The following is a 16,303-nucleotide window of genomic DNA, read 5'->3' as shown; positions in this document are numbered from 1 at the left end:
AAAGTAAACTTTGCTGTATTCATTTTGACCAGTTTTTTTAAGATAAATTACAGATGTAGGTAAATAGCTCTGCCACATATTTTATTATGCTTTTAACTAAATCCATGTCAGTACCATCACAGTCCACTGATTTCTTGCTTTTAACTATGTTGATCATTTCATTTTGATTTGTTCCTGCATATAAACATTGAATTATCTGTTAAACCATTTTCTTACTACTAATGGAAACATACAGCCTCAATTTTTCAATGGATGTTTTAACACATGATCCAGGGATCCTATATATGGATAAAATGAACTACAATGTGTGTGTGTGTGTGTGTGTGTGTGTGTGTGTATATATATATATATATATACTTTTTTATTTCACCAGTTATATATTCCATCATATTATTTAGTGCCAGTGACATTGTATAGATGTTTCCGCTTTTATAGTTTTTATCTACATACAGAAGAAAATGGTTTTACTTTTTTTTCTTCTTCTAAGAATGTCGTTGGATCTAAAGTGATTCAGGATTTTGTTTATGGAAAACCTTAGTTTTGTCAGACACTCCATGCCCTTAAGACAGAGTTACTCAATTTGGTCCTATGAGTCCCTAAAGTTTCATTGTGTCCCTGCTCCAACACACACCTGACTCAAATTAAATGGATCCAAAGGCCTATGAAGTTCTGCACATTGACTCATTAATTTGAGTTAAGTGTGTTGGAGCAGGGGCACATTAAAAACCTGCAAGACTGTGGCCGTCAAAGGAACGAAATGAGTAGCTCTGACATAGGATATAATGTTGTTCTTATTCCTGTTTCTTTTTGGACGAAAACAAAAAAACAAAAACAAAAAACAAAAAAAAAACAAAAAAAAAACAACTTCCCCATTAGGACTAGACATCATAGTTTTTCAAGAAATAAACTAAATGTTTTAAGAATATCCGAAAATAAATTAATATTTCTTGATTGTTTACCTACAATGAGTAAATAACTAGTTAAAACATTATCTGCTACGACTTTAAAGTTGTGATGACGTTATTTCGATGCGCAAACAAGAAAGCCTTCGTTTCTGCTAGCCAGCGCCAGCTGTCTGCTCGGTGAAATAAACATGACGATGTTATTGACTACTTTTTCCTTTGTGCAACAGCCCTAAATGCACAGCTCATCAAAGAATATATAACCTTGGATATTGTGTATAACTGTATTTGTGACGAAATGTAAGTGACGACGAAACACAAACCCTCTGGTTGTTGTTTGCTAAGAGAACTTAGCTACTGATATTAGCAAAGCTAGTATTAGGTAACGTTAGCTAGGTAAATAACTAATGTTCGGGGCGTAAACCCACATTATTTAGTACTGACTCCGTTGGGATATTTGTCTACGGTAATGTCGGCGAGTTTGATTGCTCAGCCAAAGTTATCAGTTATTTTGTCTTTTTGTTTTTCATACAGAAACTACACTTTACTATTGACGAGTGTTTATTTTTAACTGCTATGGGGAAGTTAGCTCTTTCATGGTAACTGACATGATAGCATACGGCAGCTAATGTGTCCGACTAACATTTCTTTTGGCTTATTGAAAACTTGCAGCGTAATTTTTTTTTTTTTTTTTTACTTACGTATAGCAATATAACACATTTTACATAAATTAGCCACTATAGTTTGCTTGCAGAGACGTGTTTATGTAAAGAATTAGATCAATAAAGTTTGGCTAATGTTGCTAACTCACTTTTACTTTCACAGACTGGTGTACTGACACAAAATTCACAACCTGGGAAGTGAATCGTAGCTACTGAAATGCCTCTGCTGTTTTTGGAGAGGTTTCCATGGCCCAGCCTGCAGACATACACAGCACTGAGTGTGGCTTTGCTTGCTGGCAGCATCTTCAGTGCCTACACTACTGTTACTGACCCAGGGTTTGGGGCCTTGGAATCTGATGATATACCAGCTCCCTCAGAGGCCGATCTTGAACATCTAAGCAATGCTATTAGTAACTCTGAATTGGCAACAACTGTCCTGTGGTATCTTGTCACTGACAGTCTCTTTGTGTGGGTGAGTGTTATCCTATTGATTTTTTTTCCATACTGTCTTTAGGTGGTATTGTTCTTGTAAAAACTAATAGTCACTTTTCCCTCTGGATAGGTTTTAGTCAACACATTCTGCTGTTCCTTGATGTTAATTGCTAAAATGATCCAGTATGTGGTGTTTGGGCCACTTAGAGTCAGTGAGAAGCAGGTAAGTCTGTGTGTAATTAAGATATAACATTAATAAACTAGAAAAAGTTATTTAGATTTCAGCAGTTGTTCATTTTTGCCTCCAAATGACTACCATAAAGGTCATATTGGTCATATACCTGTCAGGAAGAGGCATCTTATTTGCTTTATTATTTGCTTTTTTTCCCCTAGCACCTCAAGGATAAATTCTGGAACTTCATCTTTTACAAGTTCATTTTCATTTTTGGAGTATTGAACGTGCAGACAGTGGAGGAGGTGGTCATGTGGTGTTTGTGGTTCTCAGCCCTGGTCTTTCTCCACCTTATGGTTCAGCTCTGCAAAGACCGTTTTGAATATGTAAGTATGATTAACTATGCTATTCTTTTGCCTCAAAGTATGGTTTATGGTAATTAAGGGTTACCGTTAGTACCTTGTTACTAAGTACCAAATTACTGATGGTTTTATATGTTATACTTTATAAATTAGAAAAAATAAATAAACAAACAAAAGAACAATGAGTCACACATGTTCAACCAAGAATATTTTCACTAGACACTGATGAGGCTACAAAAGACACTGGAAATCCACTTTTTGTGTATCAAGTGCCTTTAAAAAGTATTCATTCCCCTTGAACTTTTTTCCATATTTTGCCACCTTACAACCATAAACTTAATGTTTTTTTTTAATTGAGATCTTATGTGATCGACCATAGCACATAGCAAAATTGCCATTCTAACACATGGATATTCTTAGATCTAAACCCTTCCATTGTATCTCGGGTTTTGTGTTTAGGGTCATTGTCTTGCTGGAAGATGAATCTCCTTCCCAGTCTCAAGTCTTTTGCAGCCTTTACCAGGTTTTCGACCAGGATTGCCCTGTATTTAGCATCTTCCCATCAACTCTGACCTGCTTCCCTGTCCCTGCTGAAGAAAAGCATCCCCACAGCATGATGCTGCCACCACCATGCTTCACAGTGGGGATGGTGTGTTCAGGGTGATCAGTGTTAGTTTTCTGCCACACATAGCGCTTTGCATTTTCCATTTTGGTGTCATCTGACCAAAGCACATGGTTTGTGGCAAACTGCAAATGTGACTTCTTATGCCTTTCTTTCAAAAATGGCTTTCTTCTTGCCACTCTTCCATAAAAGCCAGATTTGTGGAGTGCACGACTTATAGTTTTCCTGTGTACAGATTCTTCCATCTGAGCTGTAGATTTCTGCATCTAGTGTATGTTGATGGCCATGTTTTGGTAGGTTTGCAGTTGTGCCATGGTTTTTCCATTTTTGGATGATGGATTGAGCGGTGCTACTTGAGCTGTTCAAAGCTTGGAATAATTTTTTTTATAACCTTACTCTGCTTTAAATTTTTCCACAACTTTATCCCTGACCTGTCTGGTGAGTTCCTTGGGCTTCATGATGCTATTTGTCTCTAACAAACCACCAAGGCCTTCACAGGTGTATTTATACTGTGAATAAATTACACACAGGTGGACTCAATTTACTAATTAGGTGACTTCTGAAGGCAGTTGATTGCATTGTATTCTATTCAGGGGTATTAGAATACAAGGGGTTGAATACAAATGCACACCACACTTTTTCAGATTTATATTCGTTTACATTTTGAAAAACCATGCATAATTTTTGTTCCACTTCACAATTATGTGCTACTTTGTGTTGGTCTATCACATAAAATCTCAACAAAATATATTCAAGTTTGTGATTGTAAGATCACAAAATGTGAAAAAGTTCAAGGGATATGAATACTTTTTCAAGGCACTGTAACTTGCCGCATGGGATGCCAGTAATTAACATCAAAATCATGTCATGTGCTCAAAGCTCTTTTTAAGGTCTATTTGCTTTAGAAGGATACACCTGTAAGCTGGATGTGTAATTTAAAGGTCACCATTTCTACACTGGTCACAGGTGTACCGACATAGGTATAAACCTATACAACTAACTGATATGTGAATCATGAATACTGGGTGTAAATGCCAGGTAGTGGATAGCTGTGTATTTGATTAAGCCTGATCAACAAACCTATATATTTTCCCTTTTTAAAGTTGTGTTAAAAGTTCTCCAGAAGTCTTATGTGCTACTGTTCTCGTTTCAGCTCTGGATCTATAAATAGCTACTTATGTTGGCCTGTTAGACTACTGATACTGTTGCAGTCATTACATTTACATGCCCCTGTATCAGGTTGTGCTCTCCATGCTGAGGCAAAACAAAATATCAAATTTAATTTTCATCTTGCAAGCAGTAGCATTGAAAAAAGCATCAAGTTTTTGTGATAGTTATGATGTAAAACTGATTGGTTTAGTATAGAAGGAGGTGATTTCTGCTTGCAGTGCTGGAAAAAATAGTTGCTTCTGTCCATATGTTATGCTACACATACCTCAGTTTAAAAGCATAACAGTTTGCTGGTGTCCCTCATCTTTAACCATAGGCCTACTTTTATTAATTTTTATTTTTAAACTTAGGCAGGTGTGTGTTCATCCAACTGTCTTTCTTCCAGTTTCCCTGTTGCTTTAGATTCTAACTTTGGGGTGAAGATCACACATTCAGGTTAAACGGCTAAAGATAAAAGACTTGGCGTGTTGTCAGTGTGGTGGGGAAAGAAAAAATGTGTGTTACAGAGCAGCTGACACCTGTGAAATGTCTTACAGTTCAGCTGTGGAAATTTCCATAACATGATCCCAAATTGTATTCAGTTGTTCCCCAGATCCTTTTAGAAGCAGATTTTCAGTTTTAAGTCATTTTTTGTCTGCGCATACAATACGTGTTAAGGATTGTTTTTTGTGAAGACTTTATTGACGTGCATACCAGGGTCTTATTGTGTTTTGACAGTATTTCAGATTCACATATTTAGTTTTTAAAATATGATTTGCAAATGTGGTGAGCATACATTACCATACAGGGCTCAGGGTACAGTGAGGTGGTGCTTATAATTCTCTGCTTCTTTATTTAAGTAACAGAACTTCTTACTTTTCTTTTACTGTACCAGACTGGTTTAAAGTGGAAAAACAGTAATTGTCAAAGCGATTATATTGGACTTACACGAATGTAGCAAGCTGTCATCATTAACTCCTGGAGCAAGGCCTCCTCTTTCCTGTGCTGTGTGTACTTGTGTGGGGAGCAGAACAAGAAAGGGTGTGGGGAACAGACATTGTGAGCAGACATTTTCACACTAACAGATTGAGGGAGGATAAGTTACATATCTGCAGCTGACAGAAAATCACACAATGACTGAGTGATTACACTGAATAAAGTGTTAAAAATATACAAAGGGAGTAAAGTTGAGAAACTAACATGAGGCTGGAGTTATGACAGGTTCAGTAGTTTAAAGTAGAACAGCATATTATTTCTGTTTATAGTCACTAATTACAATGAATTTTAGTTGCTTATTTAGGTGATCTTCCCGAATAGTGTACTTGTGTACATATGATGTTACAAGTGCTCCTGGTGGAAAATGTTTGTCCAGATCTCAGAAAGTCAGGGTTCATTGTTAGAATCAGTAGATGGCTGCAGATGCTAATGTACTGCACATTTGTGGATTTCATTCTTTAAGTGTGCATAAGAGCTATTACCATGTGCATCAGTATAACCTGATATCACCAAGGACATAAGGAAAGGGATAGCTAAGTGATAACTAAAAGAGCCTCAGTATTTTAAAAACTTGTCATTCTTTTCTTCCAGCTGTCTTTCTCCCCCTCGACTCCTATGAACAGCCATATGAGAGTGCTTTGTCTGCTGGTCTCCCTGCTCCTGGACTGCTGTGGTCTGGCTGTGGTGTGCGGTCTGTTAGGAGCATCCCATGGCATGCACACCCTCTCTTTCATGGCAGCAGAGGTGAGAACCTTCAGTTATATTGTATCTGATACAAAAGAGTAGCAGCACAAATATGTATTCATATGGTGATAACATTTTACAGTATCAGTGGAGTCATTTGTGAAACTTAGTCTCACTTTTAACGGGTACTCTTATCCACCACAAAGACGTCATAAAATAAAAATGAACATTTGTAAATAATCGTGTTAGTCATGGTTTAATTAAATTGTGGTGTGTCTGTTCAAGTGCTCTGGTATTTCTTGAAGCATAGTCTGTATTCTCAGTTTAAAGCTGTTTTTAAAGTTCTGAAAGTTGGAGTCCTTGTGAGCAAGGTAACAAAAGTTCAACAAGTCTCCATGCATTTCTCAGTAAGCATAGCACGGCAGTATTTATTTATTTAAAAAAAAAGCACTGTCCAGTTAAAACATCCTCATCTTTCTGTGCTGTTCAGCAACATCCTAATATCTGCATTAGTCCTGCCCAGTGTATCCTACTGACTGAATGTTAGCGCTCACAAAATTCTTACAGCTGGTTGTTTTGCTTGTAAACGTCACTGGACCCATCATGCAAAGAGAGTAAAATAAAAACACTGTTGGACTGTATAAAATGTCCTTAATAAATATACGGTACCTTTTCCTTGTTTATTCCAGTTTATAACTCCATTATAAAATGTTAGTTTATAGTTCAGAAGTTTGATATGGACTTATGGAAAATGTAGGCTTAGCATGTCTGAATGATATTAGCTGTTTTTATTTTGTTTTTGTTTTTTTTCTGTTGGTTGTGTGTTCTCCTTATTTGACAATATCAACAGCATAGTGATAATGTTAGTTTCACTGGGCTCAGTATGCAGTGTTAAACTCGATGACTTGCATAATTCAGCAGAAGTAACATCTGCTGCACAAGACACCTTAAACTATTCATCATCAGGAATAACGCTGGAATCTGGCAACTACTGATTATATATCAAGATTCCTTGAATCATGTCGATTTACATTTATTTGATTTATTTCAAACATGTTAAAAGAAAGAAAGCAAAGACATACTATATATGCCACAGTTCATAATAACAGATATTTTGATATCAACAGTGTGAAGCTAACTATATGAATAGTTTCAGCCGCTCTCCCAGACTAAGCTAGCGGTCATATTTCTAAGTAAGTAATTGCCTGGCCTGATACACATCAATGAGAATGTCATTGAATGTTTTTACTAAAGAGATTCCTGGTACAGGAAATTCCTTAGATGTCTATATCTATATTCTCTGTGTAGTTTTAGGAGGTAAGTGTTATGATAGGAAGTCAAAGTTCTGCATTTTGAGACATGAAGTGAGCACTGGAAAGACTTTTGGGACTTGCTGAACCTTATTGTGCTCATTTACTGACCCTAATCCACATTCTTCTCTTGCTCTTAGCAAAGGGCCATGATCCCCTTGGAATTCTTAATAATTTTCATCTGTATTTTGAGATTATTGGTAAAGTTAACTGCCTTATAATCTCTGCTTTGGAGCTTGACTTTGCACAAAAACCTACTACAAAAAAAAAAAAAAACAATAAGGAAAAAAGCTAAACTAGGATGAACACTGTTTTCTGAACCCTGATTATGCACATAGATCTGTAGTAGCATTCAATAGAAACCTCCACTGGGCTTGATTTGTTGCTTTTTATTTTAAGATTGAGAAAATGGAGGGCTGGAGTTGGTCAGTTATAATGGATCCTGTACTACTTCTAACAGGAAATGATTTTTAGAATCAAAATATCTTTATTGTCACTGCAACAAGTACAGAAATTTAGGTGCCTTATTCATGGTGTTAAAGAAAATGATATCAAAATGTAGGAAAATATATGTATAAGAATAAAATATGAATAAAATGAGCTAAAAACATTCACTACAGTACGCAGTACAGGATAAATGCTGCTTTCCAGCCTATTTCTTTGCCAAGGAATATGCTCTTGGATTATTTCTTGATCTGAAGAAGGTGTTTGATGCTGCCAATCATGATATATTGATAAAAATTGGAGAAATATAGCTTCCGAGGTATCGGCACTGGTTAAAGAACTATTTACTTAACAGGCAACAATTTTTTTTTTTTACAAATAAATCAGTATGCGTCTAGACTGAAGAATATTGCATGTTGTGTACCTCAAGGTCCAAAACGGTTCGTTATGGAAATTAATGATATTTGCTAAGTATCAACTATAATAAATTTTGTATTATTTGCAGATGAACCAAACATTTTATGTTCAGGTGTGGACCTGCAGCAGATTTTGGAGGTTATCACAGAGGAACTAAATAGACTGAAAAGGTGGTTTTTATATACATGAATTGCTTTAAAATTTGAATAGAAGTAGTTCTATGTTGTTTGGGAGCCATAAGACAAGTGCCAAAGTAAAATTAATCATTGATGATGTAAATTTAGAAAGAGTAAAGTAGATAAAATTCCACAGTGTGATCTTGGACCCCAAAATCTGTTGGAATCCACACATTAATTATGTTCAGGGGACATTGGCACGAGGCATTGCTGTTCTGGAAAAACAAGGCACATATTAAACCTGAAAGCTCTGTACACTTTTTTACATTAATTTGACCATACATGAGATACTGTGTAGAGGTGTGGGGAAATACATACAAAAGTAAAATATACAATGCAAAAAAGGGCCATTAGACTGATAAATAATATAGGATACAGAGATCACGCAAATGAACTCTTCGTAAAAATACACGAGACAAATTTCCAGATTTGTTTCAGTTTAAAACGACACAAATGATAATCAGAGCAAGAAATAATTTACTTCTAAATAAAATCAAGGATTTGCTTCAGAGAGAAAAAGGAGTATGATTTAAGAGGGAAACTGAATCTTCGATTGTGAAGTAGAAGATTTGAGTTGTGTGACAGCGATGGTGTGTTATAGTGTATTGTAAAAACGGAGCAGGGCTAGATAAGTTTATACTTCTGCCTTCTCCTTTTCAGACATGGAACGTGAAGATGTAAATTTTGTAAAAGGGGTAGTACACCCAAAAATCTGTTTTTTGAGCTGTAAACAGCACAGTATTATGGAGTTGTAATGAAAACCACATATACTGTTGATAAAATGTGTTTTTTAAATTTATTTTAAAAATGGGATTTTGTGGGTAAAAAATGGCTCGTCATGCCCTCTACAGGGTAAAACCAGGTTTTGTTTTTGTGATGTAGAGCCATCTTCAAAGACCGCTCTGTGGCGTAGGTGCTTTGTGAATCTCGGTTTGCAACTTGCCAGTGAGCTGAGCTGCTGTCTGTCAATCATTAATGTCTGTGTGTCCCGACCCGCCCACTCTCCGCTCCCTGATCACCCCACACCTCTCACCCCAACCTTGCTGTTTCAGACATTTTTCAAATTCAGCAGTAGGTGGAGTTACGCAAAAAGTTGGGGGTGTAGTTACACTTTAATGTCTGAACATGTTTACAATAAACTGTTTTTATGCTCCTGCATCTCCTGCCTGATGACAGTAGTTGGAACAGGTTGTGACTAGGGTGTGAGGAGTCTTTTAAAATGTTTCTGGCTTTTGTGAGCCGGTGGGAGCTATGCAGCTCATCACGAGAGAGTGCAGGTCAGCTGATGATCTTCTGGACAAGTCTATGATTCCTGTAGTTTTCCTCTAATTTTGACTTACACTGTTTTTTTCCCCCTCAGTGTTTGTTGGTGACTGTACGTACTGGGCATGTCATTATGAGGTAAGTCTGTTGTAGGCCTTGTTACACAAGCGCACACACACACAGAGCAGCGGTATTGATGACACTGCCGCTGTAAATTTAGTATCAGGCTAATCTTAGCAGTACTATTTGTTTACCCTTGGGTTCTTTAGCACTAGTGTGGCAGGCTTCCTTGTCACTTTCATACAAAAGCTCCTGTCACGTATTTGATCCCCTTGGCCGTAACTTTTTACTTTAACATTAGAAGCTGGAATGCTGTAGTTTGTTATATATGAAAGTTATTGTAGTGACAAATGACCCTGAAGCTGTATTCTTCTTCAGTGTTGTTGCTCAGAGTTAACAGCATTTGTAGATTGTTTTCACTACTTTCCTCTATTCAGGCACATTCGAATAAAGATTATATGGTAATTCTGAACATATTTTGTTTGATAACATTATGATCTCACCCCACTAACACCACTCTTGTTCGTTCTGTGTATTATATATACAGTGTGTCTGGTTCATGATTCTTTCATGCATGGATTTGTGTCAAATGTTAATTTCCAGCCACCACACTCTAAATACTGCTGGTATTTTCTGACCTGAAAGAGGTGTTTTTCCATCCTCAGGTACTCCATCCATCTGTGGGATTTGAATCATCCAGGAACTTGGGAGAGTAAGGGCACGTATGTTTACTATACGGACTTCATAATGGAGCTGGCTATGCTCTTTCTTGACCTCATGCACCATATCCATATGCTGGTAAGATGTAGTGTAAATGGATGAATCTGAACTTGTAGTTTTGTGTCTTTTGCTGCTCCTCTAACCTTCCATCTTTTCCATGTATATTTTTCTCTCATTAGCTTTTTGGTAACATCTGGCTGTCCATGGCAAGCTTGGTTATTTTCATGCAGCTACGATACCTTTTCCATGAAGTTCAGCGCCGCATTCGCAGACACAAGAACTACCTTCGCGTCATCAACAACATGGAGGCCAGGTGATAAAATGTTTGGATGTTATTTTGTTACGATCGGCAGCTATGAACCTGAGCGAGTGGCCATGACTTGTGGAGTCCCCCAGGGGTTAGTCCTTGGACCACTTCTGTTTAACTTGTATATGCTCACTTTGGGTCAAATATTACAAAACTATAGCATTAATTATCACAGTTATGCAGATGATACACAACTTTATGTGTCTCTGTCACCAGATGACTGCAGTCCAATAGACTTATTGTGTCAGTGTCTGGAGCAAATAAACACCTGGATGAGGGAGAATTTTCTACAAATAAATGAAGACAAAACTGAGATTATTCTGTTTGGTAGCAAAGAGAAGAGGGTCAGCATTGGCAAACACCTGGAGACTCGGGCTCTTAAAACCACCGACCAAGTTCGTAACCTTGGAGTGTTGATAGACTCTGACCTGACTTTCAGCAGCTACATCAAAGCTGTCACTAAGACAGCTTTTTACCAGCTCAGAAACATCAACAGAATTAAAAGTTTAGTCTCCCTGAAAGACCAAGAGAAACTCATCCATGCATTCATCTCCAGTAGGCTGAATTACTGTAATGGTCTTTTAACAGGACTTCCTAAAAAGAGCATTAAACATCTGCAGCTCATCCAGAATGCTGCTGCTAGAGTTTTAACCAGGACTAAGAGATCTGAACACATGAAATCTTTACACTGGCTTCCAGTCAGTCACAGAATAGATTTTAAAACCCTTCTGCTTGTTTACAAATCCCAGAATGGTTTAGGCCCAGAATACATCTGTGATATGTTCAGATAATATAAACCTAGCAGAGCTCTTAGGTCCAAAGACTCTGGTCAACTAGTCCAGACCAGAGTCCAGACTAAACAAGCAGCATTTAGCTGTTATGCTGCAAACAAGTGGAACAAACTGCCAGTGGAGATTAAACTTTCACCAAATGTAGACATTTTTAAATCCAGGTTAAAAACATTTCTTTTCTCATGCGCCTATGCATGAAATCTGCATGTTAACTTTTTTTTTTTTAACTTATCTTGCTTTTAATCATTTTAATGTAATTTATTATTTTATTGTGATTATGTGTTGATGCCTTTTACTATTTCTAAATATCTGTAATGCCTTTGTTTTATGTAAAGCACTTTGAATTGTTCTGTACATGAAATGTGCTATACAAATAAAGTGCCTTGCCTTGTGTTTATGTGGCTCTGTTTGTGGAACATTTTTTCTCCCTAATGACTGCTTTATGTCACATTGATGATGTGTTCTACAGATATGTACTGACATTTTTTTATTGGTTATTTTTTTTGCAGATTTGCTGTTGCTACTGCAGAGGAGCTGGCAGCCAATGATGATGATTGTGCCATCTGCTGGGATGCTATGCTGACAGCACGCAAATTACCCTGTGGTCATCTCTTCCACAAGTAAAGGAGCAGCTGCTACATTGTATTATTGTGTCCATGCTGGAATTGTTTAATCTTTGACCTGTGACTTAAATACAGCCTTATTTCTAAAATATTAATCTGCCTTTAAGGTGTTGGTTGAATGATTTTCAAAGTTACTTTGTGTGTATCTAGAAACTACTTCACTTTTATTGACTTTATTCTGGGCGTGTGCATTTGCAGCTCTTGTTTGCGATCATGGCTCGAACAGGACACGTCCTGTCCGACATGTCGAACCTCCCTGAACATTAATGGGGACGGGGGCCAAGTGAGAAACCAGCAGCAGGGAGGAGGTTTGGAAGACAATATTGGTCCAGTTGGAGCTGCTCCAGAAGCAAGGCCACACATCAACCAACATAACCACTTCTTCCACTTTGATGGTTAGTCTGCTGGATACAGATACAATGATGATTGGTGGAGTGATGTAATGCTGATAAATGGGGAGGAAAAGACACATGTTCTTCTTACAGGATCTCGCATTGCCAGCTGGCTGCCCAGTTTCTCAGTGGAGGTAATGCATACTACTAATATTTTGGGCATCGCTCAGGCCAACAATTCCCAGCTTATGGCCATGGTGAGTTCATTTCAGTATCATGAGAGATAATGTCTAGTTGTCAGTGAAATATATTGGGCAGTCTTATTGTCTTTATACTATGGCACAAATGTTTGCCATCATTACTTGCAGACACATGGTATCTAAATTTTAGATTAGCTGAATATATTTAAATTTGTAAGTGTTGGAAATGTAGGTTTATTTGTAAAAAAACAACAACAAAAAAACAAACAAACAAAAAAAGTAATACTTTATGTTGAGGACCTTTTGTTTTCAAAGATTAACTTCAGCTGATAATGTTTTTCACATTCTGTTTTTCTAACTCATATCATTTTTGCTTTTTTGATGCACCTTCTGGTGAACAGTCCCATCAGATTCAGGAGATGTTTCCTCAGGTACCCTCCTATCTGGTCATGCAGGACCTGCAACTGACCCGCTCTGTGGAGGTCACCACAGACAACATTCTGGAGGGACGCATCCAGGTGCCTTTCCCCACACAGGTCAGAAAACTGATGGGAAACATTAGCAGAGCAGCTGTTGTTAACACTCATCTTTTGTTTTCTCCAGCACTTCTGTCAGTGTTTCTTTTTTTTTTTTTTTGGTAAATTTCCATAATGGCAGAATGCAGCAAACTGCTTCATGTTTGTGTTTTCTACTCAGGCCATAGAGCGTGCCCCTATACAGGTGAGCCCTGCACCAGACGAGCAGGCAGGTCCCAGTGGAACAGCTGAACAGAACCTCAGCGAGTCGGATAACTTGGAGGTCAGAGGTGGTCGTTTCTCTAAATCAGCGGAGGAGAGACAGAAGATGCTAAAGCAGAGAAAAGAAGAGTTGCTTCAGCAAGCACGCAGGTTGAAACTGTTCACATCTTCAGCTTTGCAGGAAGAGATAAAAGTAGAGTTGAAATAAATGCTATTTTCAAAGGATTTTCAAGGTTGCATGTGCAGCCAGACTAGATTGTGCACCAAGCTCAGTAGTAAAAATGATGAAAGTAGAGTGCTTGCTCACTCAGTAGCTGAAGATGTCGGATATGGAGATTTAACTCGTTTTACGTTGACAAACCTGCTTTTACATACTGTATGGGTTGATAACTGCAGGGACTCTTGTTTGTTTTTCTCCATTTTTTTTTATTTTTTCCTCTACATTTAGACTTTTCTGTTCCCATAACTGTATCCTCCCTTGTTCTCTGCCTTCTTATAGAAAATATCTAATCAAGAGTTCAGAGGATCAGGAGGAAGATTTGCCCAGACTGGAGGGGGAATCTGTCCCAGAACTGGACTCCACTGTGGTGAGACGTAGAACCATGGCAGCGGCCGCAGAAAGACGCATGCAAAACCAACAAGATCCTGCACCCTGATTTACAGGTCGGTTTTAGCAGGAGAGTGTATCACCTTATCATCACAAGAGGCAACGACGGAGCTACTTCAACCTTCCCCCATTCGGCGTAGTTAATGGTCATCACCTCCTCAAAACCATAATTAAAAAGCATTGCAGACATGGCCTTTAGACTGTTTTTGGGCTGCCTAAAGAAAGGTGAGACTATTGAAAGTAGCCTCAGCATCACTGATTCCACTCTGAGTATATGGAGCTTTATATAAAGTGATGGTTACAACTTAAGACATGCAAGATTGCATTGTCTTTTGTTCATGTGCCACACATTACAAGCACCAGCCTACCAGTATGTGTCATGATTCAGACTTGCTGTCAAAAATGTGCATGCTTTGCATTCAGAAGACAAATACAAGAGCATATTTTATGAGAAAGGCTTGCAAAGTTTTCATCTAGAGATGAGAACTTTGCAAGGCTTTCACCTCTAGATGAAGCTATTACATTAGTTTTTCTTTTCTTTTGAATAGATGTTTGGTCACTTGCTTTGATCATGATATAAAGCTTCATATTCTTGATGAAGAAACTCATTTGATTGATCTGTGTGTTATTTTATGAGTTTCCACTGTGAATGAAGTAGCAACATGTTTTCGTTTCTTACCTCAGAGTAAGAGAATGTCACTTTAGTATTGGTCAGCCTTTCTGTCAACTATGAATGTTTTTATGAAAATAATGCTGCAAACAAAGTGTTTTCGACCCGCATGGGCTGTTCTGTATTTAGTGTGTAATATCACCCATTGCAAACAGTTTGTGTTTTATTTAAAAACGGGGAAGTTGATTTGTAAATTTTTGTTTTCCAATAGTGGTGCCCTGAGAGACTCGTATAACAAATGGCGATGGATTACATTGTGTACATTGGGTGTTATCCTTAACATATTTTCAAAATGACCCTTTGTTGATAGGTTGTTGATTTTTTTTTTTTTTTTCTTTGGGGTCTTGGTCATTTTAATACAGTTTGTAGAATAATTAAGTATGTGGCAGTTGGATTTGCTGTATCTACTTTAAGTATGTCTTACTACCCATACAAAAGTCTACATTTGTTTTATAGGTGAAGCTCTTCTTCCACTGGAAATGCTGAAGACTTGCTTCTGAATCAAAACAATTTCAAGACCTTATAGCAAATCCAGTTGGCTTTGACTGTGCTCCTTTGTATTCTACAACCTGAATGACTGAAAACCTATACACAGAATTTTTTAGAGTATTTGTGCAGCCTTTGTCTATGTACTAATTGATGAAGGAAAAAAACAAAAGCAGCAGCAGGGAATGTCATCACCCTCTGCTCAGACGTTATTATAGCCACATACATTACTAGACAGCATGACATGGCCTTTTGAAACTTTATAGGGGAACTCAGATTTGATTTAACACCAACTTTTAGCTGACTGAAACATATCAGTGAATGCAAGTTAAGGCTGTATTACGATGGTTTGATTTCTGCCATTTAAGTGCAAAAAGGCAGTTTCTGTGAAAAATGCATGAATTGTAGATAAATGATTTTTTTTTCCTTCTACTCAATCCCAAAGACAAGCCCATAAATTTCCACTAAAAGTTGAAGTGTGATTTATTTTATTATTTTATGGCTTTCTAGGTTTGGAGCTGCAGTAAGAAGATAAAGGTTTAGGTTTTCAGTTTCATTTTTTCAAAAAATGTATAAAAGATTATAAATAGTTGTTTTCACTTTTTAATTAATTTTCCTAGCAATGTTAAAATCCATTATATATTTTCCTAGTCATGGGTTACCTCTCACAACCATAATTTTATTGAAGCTGTTTTTCTTTTCCTTTTTTTCTATTTTTTTTCTTTTTTTACTGAACGTTCCTGTATTTTGTGCCTAAATCAAGAATGGTTCAGTTAACGATAATTTCTGTAAATCTAGTTTTTGTAAAATATGTTAATACAATAAACTTAATAAACAGAGCTTCTACAGCTTTTTAACAAACAGTGTTGTTTATTTTGCTTGATAATAAATTAGTTATTTTCCTCTTTGAGAAGAATACATCACAGCTAATCAGTAAATACTAACAACATGGAACTTGACCTTTGAGTTTATATATTCAACAAATGTGGGTGAAGTCAAAGAATTAATTTAACAATGTAACAACTGAACAGGATTATTGCAATCACCCATCGTAGTTAACTGAATGAAATTCTTTAATTTTGCATTAGATTGAGAGCATGCATATCATAGATGATATACATAGACGGCGCATCGACCGCTTCAGCCCGCTGCGGTGACGCGTCAATGCGTCCACCATCT

General features: G+C 37.2%; 1 protein-coding gene across 1 annotated transcript; it reads left to right on the top strand.

Annotated features, from left to right (window-relative positions):
* Positions 1-1,046: 1,046 nt before the first annotated feature.
* LOC121639019 (E3 ubiquitin-protein ligase AMFR-like) lies at positions 1,047-15,987 on the top strand. The gene is made up of 14 exons (XM_041984171.1): positions 1,047-1,202; positions 1,728-2,036; positions 2,127-2,219; positions 2,390-2,554; positions 5,889-6,041; positions 9,689-9,729; positions 10,317-10,449; positions 10,551-10,684; positions 11,979-12,089; positions 12,291-12,487; positions 12,578-12,681; positions 13,026-13,160; positions 13,321-13,511; positions 13,861-15,987. Exons 2-14 carry the CDS (start codon positions 1,782-1,784, stop codon positions 14,015-14,017), a joined length of 1,869 nt encoding a protein of 622 aa, XP_041840105.1. The 5' UTR covers positions 1,047-1,202; positions 1,728-1,781; the 3' UTR covers positions 14,018-15,987.
* The last annotated feature ends 316 nt before the right edge of the window (positions 15,988-16,303 follow it).

Source organism: Melanotaenia boesemani, chromosome 1 (genome assembly GCF_017639745.1).
Source record: "Melanotaenia boesemani isolate fMelBoe1 chromosome 1, fMelBoe1.pri, whole genome shotgun sequence".
Lineage (NCBI taxonomy): Eukaryota > Metazoa > Chordata > Actinopteri > Atheriniformes > Melanotaeniidae > Melanotaenia > Melanotaenia boesemani.
The sequence above is the reverse complement of the archived record's forward strand: the minus strand, read 5'-3'. Positions and strand labels throughout refer to the sequence as shown.

What these genes read in the sequence shown, in the direction of transcription:
- LOC121639019 (XM_041984171.1), top strand. Translation starts at nt 1,782, where the DNA reads ATGCCTCTGCTGTTTTTGGAGAGGTTTCCATGGCCCAGCCTGCAGACA. An exon ending in TCTCTTTCATGGCAGCAGAG is followed by an intron (nt 6,042 to 9,688) that starts GTGAGAACCTTC and finishes TTTCCCCCTCAG; the next exon opens with TGTTTGTTGGTGACTGTACG. An exon ending in ATTCCCAGCTTATGGCCATG is followed by an intron (nt 12,682 to 13,025) that starts GTGAGTTCATTT and finishes TCTGGTGAACAG; the next exon opens with TCCCATCAGATTCAGGAGAT.